Genomic DNA, 9,535 nt, shown 5'->3' on the forward strand with positions numbered 1-9,535 from the left:
TTGGGCATATGTATCTATCTTCAAGGGCCCTTCTGGCAGAGAGATGCTAGAATTTGATTCAGGACGATTTGGAGCTGGAGTGTGGTTTCTAAATGGGTTCAGTTCATTCTCAGGAAGGATTAAAAGAAAAGATACGAAGACAGAAGAGGGCCCAGTGTGAGAAAGCGACCCCTCCAGCTCTGTGGTGAGCAGTCCCTGACAGCCTCAGCATCAGGGAAGCAATAGGGAGTAGTGGGGCTTGGCACATACACCCCATCTCATCAGCATCTCCTCGGCTGAGTGTTGCCCTGGCCCAACATTGCCTAATCTTCTGATGTTTTAGTGAAACCTCCCAGTTTTGTAAACATTGTCCAAACCAAGCACATCCAGGAACCAGATACAACCCAGCGGGTGTCAGGTTGCAGCCTTCGGGCTCCTCTACCTGGGACATTCCTCTTGAACTTTTCCAGGCTGCAGATTCTGAAATCCAGCATTCTGTTGTTTTGGCTGCCAGGACGTCCATGCTCACATCCAACTAAAACTTCTGCTTTAAGTCCTTTTTATTTTTGTGTGGGTGGAGGAATGAGCCAGCATTGGCTCCTTATTAAAAAAATCTTTCAGAAACTGGAAAAACAACCCAGATTCAGTGAACTGAGAAACAAGTGGGCGTCAGAGACCAACGTTCAAGTCCCGCTGTCTGTCTCGCAAATGGATGACCTTGAGCAAGTCTCTTCACCTCTGGAGTCTTAGCTTAGTGCCTGTGCCTGCCTCTCCCTCCATTGAATCCACTCCGAGGCTTGCCATCTCCCACCCAAATCACAGAACAGCGGCTTCTTACCGAGCAAGTCAAGCCCTGTGGGAAGCACTTTGCATGCATTCTTTTATCCTACTGTCCCAGTAATGCTGTGGGCTAGGTATTTTTTGTTTCCATTTTATAGTTTAAGAAACTGAGCCCAAGGCTCTATTACTAATGCATGGTAGAGTGGGTCTATGAATCTGCTACCTCTTCCCCGGGCTTCCTACCAGCAGGCCAGGCTCCCCTTTGGCTACCAAAATGCTCTTTCTTTCTTTGTTGCCTTTTTATCTTTCCTTTTCTCTTCCCTCCTTCCTTCCATATCCTTCCTCTGAGAGAGAAAGAGAAAGGTTCCCCCTACAGGATCTTCATGCTATGAAACACCCTCAGATTCAGCCAGCCCAGGCCATGGATACGTGTGCGTGTGTGTGCCCCTGGCACACACAGGGAGGCACCAGAACACGGACCTGGGACCTTCCCACCTGAATCCAGAATGTGACAACTGTCTGGCTCTCACAGTGGCTTTTCTTTTCTTTCTTCTTTTGCACATGCATTCGCCAGAAAGACAGAGAAAGACAGACAGAAAGTGAGAAATCACCCCCCAGGGGGGATTATCCCCTAGGGGGGATAGCCTTCTCCTCCATTGTCCTCTCAGGATCTTGGGCATGCACGCACACACACCTGGTGTAAGTTTAAGCCACCAGGTCTGGGACTCAACCGCAGTCGACTACATGGGAGTCTGGTGAGATAGCCATTACGCTAACTGCTGGTCCCTCGCACTGGCTTTTCTAACATACAGATCCAACTGTGACCTTCCACTGCTCAACAACCTCAGGTGGCTCCCTATTGTCTTAGCAATCATTGACCTGGGGCCAATCAGCTCCCAGCTTATCCTTCCTGCTGCTCCTAAACACACTTAGTGCCACAGCGCAGGGCTTTTCAATCATCCATGTGCCCCATTCTTAGGGTTGCCTTGCCATGCTCACATATCTTATTTTGTTTTTCATTTATATTTATTACTAATTATTACTTAACATTCTGTTGACCATTTATTTTTTATTATCATGTGTTTGCATTGTTCAACTCACTTCCAAATGCTTAATACAATGAAAACTAAAATCTAAAAAATGTTCATCTAAGTACCATCTAAAGTCTCCCCTGGAACCCACTGGCAAGCACCATCTGCACACACATCACCATGTCTGTCACCTGTGTCCCCTCCTGCCCATCTTTCAGAGCCCCATTCAACCTGCATCTCTTCCCTTTAGTCTTGGATGACACTTGGGCTTCTAGGCAGAAAGACTGACTCACACCACCCACCGTACAGGCCAGGACTCTCCGGGGATAGGCCTGCCTTTGCCATGGGCTGCAAATCCCCAAGGTGCAGACCAGGTCTCTCACACAGGGCCTGGCACACAGTAGGAGCTAGAGTGGGGGACCATCGGGCAGTAGGCACTCCGGTCATTTTGAATGAATCAAACTGGACTCCACCAGTCTTTCTCAGTGTGGGAAGCAATTACAGATGGTCCACAAGACAGTTCCAGGAGGCCTTGAAACCATAGCAAGAAAGTTATACTAGTTCTCTCCCAGTTGTCCTCAGGCTTAGAATTATTCACATCAACTTCATCCAGCCAGAACTTACTGACAGATTTGCCTTCATTGTATTTATTTTTACAGTTACTTTCTATTTATCATAATAGATACTGATTTTTCATGGTTGGGTTATAAAACGTCCCATTTAAATATATTTTTAAGTTTACCAAGTAAAAAAAAGTAAAGAAAACTACCGAATAAATAATAAATAATAGATCTTACTATTTCCTTATAACTGTATCCAATAAGTAGCTCTGTAAAAGTTGTTCCAATGATACTGAAATTTGGGAAGAATGGGACTGGATAAAACTTAATCCCCCCTCCTGAAAGATTCTCTGACAGTGGGCTGTCCCCAGACCCTAGAGCGCTGTTAATCACATCCTCTCACACAAATTACAGCTCCAATGTACATATCCTAAAGGGGGGTCTATGACATGTCACAGTGAGAGTCAGAGAAGTCCAGGAAGCTTTCCCGAGGAGGCGACATTTGGGTAGAGTTTTATAGGATAAATAGGAATTGGTCAAGTCAAAGTAATTCCATCCAGTAAAAAAAACAACACATGCAAAGGCCCTGAGACAGGAGAGAACAGGAACCGTAAGAGGCTCTACACCCAAGTCAGAGTGGCTGGCACAGAGGTGATGCCAGAGAGGTGGCCTGGGGACAACCTTTAATATTTAAAGACAGAGAAAGGAGGAACATCTCATTGTTCTCATTCAGGAAAGAGCTACTCAGTCTTTGAGAAGGGCAGCCTAGTGCCTGCCCCTGATCGGAGGGCCTGGGGTTCCATGAGGGGTTTCTGGAGTCTAAAACTAATAACTGGGCTAAGGTATGACACCAGGAGGTTTGGCAGACACCACGTGGTGCAGGCTATGGCTCTGGGTTGGTCGAGGCAGCTGAGCACAGGCTCAGAATTCAGGCTGTCCTAACCACACTTTCCAGCGAGATGACCTGCTGACCAGAAATACCAACAGGCCTACTCTGGAGAGTTGGTTTAAGTTACACAAATTCCCACGTGCAAATCACCTAGCACAGAGCCTTGCCTTCAGGGAGAGGCAAAGAACCACCTTAAGGTGATATTTTCCAATCACCCCAAGAGAAATGTGTGTGCACCTGTCATGCTGCGAGTGGCTTAGACGTGTGGCTTTGCACTCTGTCCATGTGTGCATGTGGGTGTATGCCCATGTCTTAGTAACATGGGAGAGCAGGTGGACAAGGCCTGTGTGCATGAGAGGGCATGTGTGTCCAGCCGTGGGTCAGTGGGAGTGTGTTTCATTGTGTTTCACGTGTATGCATATGTGTGAGTGTATGAATTCAAAATTCTGCATATGGACATGTACAGGAGTGAATACCCACACGAATTCTACATAGTCAAGGAAATAAAGCCCTGGCCTGTCCACACGGCTCCTGTGAATCTGCCCAGGTGCCCGGGGCCTTCCTAGAGCTGGGCTGGGATTCCCAGCAATCAGACTTTTCTCTCATTCCCTATTCACAGATAATGGCACAAATGCACATGCACACATACACACACATTCACACACTCACACAACTCTCCCAGAGCATTCCAACATTCTTAAGGTGCCAGTCCACAAAGTCAAGATGGGGAGTGTGTGGCCTCCCTCTTCCCCAGACAACTCCCGCCCAATTCTCATGGGAGCTCCCCACACCAGGACAACCTGCATATCTTACTTCCAGCACCAAGTCTAAAATAACAAAATCATTCTAGGTTTTGGTAAGCAATTTTCTCCTCCCTACTCTGTCCCCTGACTCGCATTGCCCTGCACTTTCAGGCTGGGCTGAAGAAAACCTTAACCCTCATCCCACTCAAACCTCGGCCCGAAGTACTGTCTGACCATCAGCCTCAAAACTAAACTGCAAAACCACCCCAAGTTTCTTTCATTGTCCAAGAGCTAGGATCCGAGCTCAGATCTGTGCTGAGCTGGGGCAGCTCAGATTTGTCCAATCTTACTGCGGTCACTTCACACACCGAGAAGAGGCCAAGAGGGTGGGGGGCTCCGTGCACCCCTTACTCCTGCTTGGGGCAAGGCAGTTAAACACAAACCCCCCGGGCAAGGTTCTGAGGGTCAGCTCAGCACAAAAGATTGGGCTCTGACCCCGACACACCCTGCAGGCGTTACCATGGTGACGGGCGCTGATCCATGCCTGGGCGCCCGGTCTATAGGTCCGCGGATAACGCTGTCCAGTGCAATCCCCTGCCCGCGCTCGCCTTGCAGCGAACCGCGCCGGCCCGCCCTCATCTCCGAGAGCGACTGGGGAGACAGGGAGAGAGACAGAGACAGAGAAGATGCCAGAAAGACCGACAGAGGTCGGGACTGGAGACGGCCAAGACCGAAGAAGAGTCGCGGGCGGCGCGGGTCCGGGCCACCAGCGGGACGGGGCGGGGCGGGCTGCCCGGATTCCCTGCCGGGCCCAGCGCCGCTCCCCGCGTGGGCCGAGGTGGCGGGACAGCGGCCCTTTGTGCCGGCGCCCGCACCCGCCGTCCGCCGCCGGTCTCGGCGAGTGATGAGAACCAGGCACCCCGCCCGCCTCCAGGTCACACCGGCTGCCAGAAGGAACTGGAGAGCCGAGAGCTTTCGTACCGCCTCTCTCTCTTCTCTCAGCCCTGTCCCTGCAACCCTCTTAGTGAGACGGGCAGAGCAAGGCTGCTAGCCTCGCCCTCGCCCCCAGGGTTAGCACCTAAGAAGAGTCAGAGCTGGGTTCGAGTCTCCTCGCCCACTTCCCAGATAGTCACAGACGCTTCTTAGGCCTCTGTTTCTCCATCTGTGAAACGGGTGCGATGACGACGACGATACACCTGCGTCCTAGACTCGGTGGCCAGGAGTAATTGTCTGCCCTAACACCCTTTCCCTGTAAATTCTTCGGCGTTACTTCGCGTCTTGACAGCACAGTTCAGGGCCGTGAGCTGATGGTGGCTGTTAGCAGTTCTGTTATTGTTTCTCAGATAGCGACTGACTGGGTAGCTTTGTCCAAGCCATTGTTCCCACTGGACCTCAGCTGTGGAGGGAGGCTGAGAAACTAGATGACCGCTATGGTCTGAAAATCTGCCCTCCCCACCCCCACACCCTACTGTGTACATTGAAACCCAGTCCCCAAGGTGATGGTGTTAGGAGGTGGGGCCTTTGGGAGATGAGTAGGTAGGGGGCGGAGTTTGGGGGGAGATCCCCCTGAATAGGGTTAGTTTCTTTATGGAAGAGGCCCCAGGGAGCTGTCCTGCCCCTTCCAGCATGGGAGGATAGAGCCAGGAGGGCCATTTATGAATGCAGGTCCTCACCAGGCAGGCTAGATGCATGCTATTCTCTGATGTTTGTGTCCTGCATTGAAATCCTCACCCCCAAGGTGGTGGTATTGGGAGGTGGGGCCCTTGGGAGGTTACAGGGTCATGGAGATAGAGCCCTCATGAATGAGATTAGTGTTTTAATAAAAGATACACAGAGACCCCTTGTCCCTTCTGCCCTGTGAGGACACAGTGAAAAGACAACCATCTAAGAACAAGAAAGAGAGTCCCCACCAACACTGAATCTGCCAGTGCCCTGACCGTGGACTGCCCAGACTCCAGAACTGTGAGAAATGAATTTCTGTTGTTTATCAGCCTGCAGTCTGAGCTATGCTATTATAGCAGCTTGAATGGACTAAGAGGATGACTAAAGAGATGCTGGTCGGGTGACTCAGGGATTCAGCTTTTCCTTCATGAAACATTGTACAAAGCACTCAGCCAGAACAAGACAGTCCTTGCCCTTGGGTAACGCACAATCTGGTGGGGAAGACAGACAAGAGAATGATAACTAGGGAAAATAATACCGGAGTGCAGTAACTGCGGGCAGATGCTGGCATTGGGAATTGAAGGGGAATTCCCTTACAGTTAGTGCGTTAGGAAGGGGATGAGAATTCCTCTTTTGGGAGGCTAAGGACAGAGTTCCTAGCAGAGGGAAGAGCATATGTAAAGGCTTTGAGGTATTTTTAAGCTTAATGAAATTGAGAGTAAGTGAAGAACTAAAAAAGAATGATTGTTGTGTTAAGGATTTGAGTTCAAAGCCCAAGCCTTACTGGTAACCCATCTCCCACCCTACATAGGTTAATCAGTCTTTTGGCAGAGGGAACCTGAGCTAGGAGCCACACCACCCATGTAACTTTGGCCAAATTCCTTTGTATTCCTGGACCTTTGCTCATCATTGATTTGGAACTAATAATCCCCCAATAGATCCACTATAATACACAGCTCAGAGGATCTCCGTGCTAGGGTCTATTAAGCAATTGAATAAGCCTCTTTAACCTGCAGGAGATAGTTTTGGTACCCCTACTCCAGAGTGAATTTAGGAGGGAACAGACTTGTTAATGCTAGGTGCAGAATTCTGCTGGAACTTGGGCGGGGGCGGGGGTGGCGGGGGGGAGGGCATAGTCTGGAGGGTTTAGAGTCGTCTCAGGTTGTAATGAGACAGAATTGACCCAACAGCCAGTACCCTGGGGTTGCAGGCATCAGAAACTGATTCTGCGTTAGTTAAGCAGAGGAAGAATGGATTGGCAAGGTATTGAGTGCTCACGGAATCAGTGAGGAGCCTGGGGGCCCATCTTCTGGAAAACACAGGAACAAGTAGGATGCTCTGGTGGTCTCATTAGCAGGAGTGAATTGGAAAATCTTGAAGATTGATGGGATAACAACAAAACAAACAAATACAACAAAGTAGAATTTTCTAGATGCCAGATCCTTTCCTAAGTGTTTAACAGTTAGGAGGTTGATTCTATTACTGTCCTCATTTTACAGACGGAAAGCTGCATTTTAGAGATTACATAGGTTACCCGAAGTCAGAGAGCTAGTAAACTGTGGACTGCATAATTAGAAACGTCAATCCAATGCTAGAAAAAAATGTTTGTTTGTTTGTTATAGGGCATGTGCACTGACGGGCGGTGGTAGGAGAGAGAGAGCAGGAAACTGACAAATCGCCTTTCAGGGGAATGACCATGTTGTAATTCCTTCTCCTTCATTCCCCTCGGGATTTTGGGCACGCACACACATGCTCAGTATATTTTACAAGCCTCCACGTCCAGGACTTGAAGTGCGAAGTTGGCTGTGTGGGATCCAGCTGCCTTCACCAAATCACCAGCTGGCCTGTTAAATTATATTTTTAATCACCTTGCTACACCACCTGAATGAATACCAAGCACTGTTTCTGCTTTGCTAAATTTAGATACTTAAAAGACAGATTCTACTTGGACCATCCACCCAGGATCCCACTGAGACTACACATGTTAGAAATAGTTGGTCACTCAAAAGGAAGTTAGATTGCATCAGAAGGAGGGGGAATGGACATACAGTAGCCTATAAGCAACAAGAGTTATTATAGTCCACACTTTGGACCTCACGTTATCCCCTGAACTCTCATTCCCATGCATGTTCTTCCAATAATACTTTCACACTGACACAGTACAACAATGACACACCACTCACACACACACACACACACAGCTCTGTGATTTGGACCCATACTATTGTGTGATCTCAAGGAGGGTCATTTTTCCTTTTTTTTTTTTTTAATTTTGGTTTCTTTATTCATGATATAAGGCACACACACACACACACATGAGAGAGAGAGAAAAAGAGAGAGAGAAACACCTTCCACAGGACATACTCACACTACCATTTGCTTCCTCCAGTCCTCCAACCCATTGAATCCTGGGAACTCACATGCATGCTCAGTGTGTTTCAAGCTGACTGGGCCAAACTCAAACTGTGTTCACCATGTGGAATCCTATTTTGTATACTCAGCGGGGGTGTTTTTTCCTTTTTTTTTTTTTTTTTAATTTTGGTTTCTTTATTCATGATATAAGGCACACACACACACACACATGAGAGAGAGAGAAAAAGAGAGAGAGAAACACCTTCCACAGGACATACTCACACTACCATTTGCTTCCTCCAGTCCTCCAACCCATTGAATCCTGGGAACTCACATGCATGCTCAGTGTGTTTCAAGCTGACTGGGCCAAACTCAAACTGTGTTCACCATGTGGAATCCAGATTCCCTCTTTCTCATTTTTTTTTAAGAGAGATTTTTGCTTTAGGGCATGTGCACTTGCCAGAGAGACACAGAGAGAGAGAGAGACAGAAATCACCCCCCAGGGAGGATGAGCACACCACAGTCCCTTCTCTTCTGCTCTCCTCTCAGGATTTTGGGCATGCACACACATGCACCCAGCGTGAGTTTCAAGCCACTGGGTCTGAGATTCGAACTGCAGGCAACTACGTGGGAGTTCAGCGATGTAACTATTACACCATCTACTGGCCCCAGATGAAGTTTCTCTTGAGCAGTACATTACTCCTGTGCCATGCAGCTGGCCCCCATTCATCTTTCTGAACCCCAGATTCCTCCTTCATAAAACGGAAAACAATATTGCCTCAGAGGACTGTGGTGAGAGTTAGCTACGTTAATGAATGTCAAGTGTTTTGCATCGTGTCTGGCATGGCAGAATTAATACGTAACACATAAAATAGTCTTGTTTATGTTAGGGGCTCTGATTGTGAAATCAACCTCCATGTAACTGTTGGACAGGACTCAGTTTATCTCTTAGGGGCTTTCCAGGGAATTTTCCAAGGCCTGTTTAAGTATTCATTTCCTCTCTCTTTGGCAAATGAATAACTGATTGAGGTTCTATTGATTGCTACACTAGATTTTGAGAAATAAGAAAATCCACCGCTGGGCTCGCATATGGTGGAGGAGAGAATGGGCAGGATGTGGACTTGGGTTCTGCTGCTGATTAGCTGCATAACCTTGGGTAGATCATTTCCCTCGTGGGGCACAGTTTCCTCAGTGGAAAAGAAAGATGATCATCTCTCTCATGAGGCTATTGTGAGACGCCAGCGAGGTAATGTTTTGACAGGGCTTAACATGGTGTTCGGCATGTGACAGGTCATCATCACCAAATGATAGTTCTCCTATCACTTGAGGTTCTAAGATGCCTCACCAAGGGGCAGGCTTACTTGGGAGAAGGGGGTTGCTTAATTTAAGCAGAATGTCATGGGAGTCAGAATTCATTCATTCACTCAATCAATTAATATTTATTGCTCCTACTATAAGAATACCAAATACTGGCTCATTTGTATCTTCACCCTTCCCCTATCCATAACAGACATCACTAATCAATCATGGAACATCCTG

General features: G+C 48.1%; 1 protein-coding gene across 1 annotated transcript in view; it reads right to left on the reverse strand.

The window, feature by feature from the left end:
* KIAA1755 (KIAA1755 ortholog) overlaps positions 1 to 4,747 on the reverse strand; it is a 41,710-nt gene extending 36,963 nt beyond the window's left edge. Inside the window, exon 1 of the mRNA XM_006144126.3 lies at positions 4,502 to 4,747. Within this exon, the coding sequence (XP_006144188.1) occupies positions 4,502 to 4,621 (120 nt within the window). The 5' untranslated portion in view covers positions 4,622 to 4,747. The remainder of the gene's footprint in view (positions 1 to 4,501) is intronic.
* Positions 4,748 to 9,535: the final 4,788 nt, after the last annotated feature.

This window comes from Tupaia chinensis, unplaced genomic scaffold (genome assembly GCF_000334495.1).
Source record: "Tupaia chinensis unplaced genomic scaffold, TupChi_1.0 Scaffold000115_1, whole genome shotgun sequence".
NCBI lineage: Eukaryota > Metazoa > Chordata > Mammalia > Scandentia > Tupaiidae > Tupaia > Tupaia belangeri.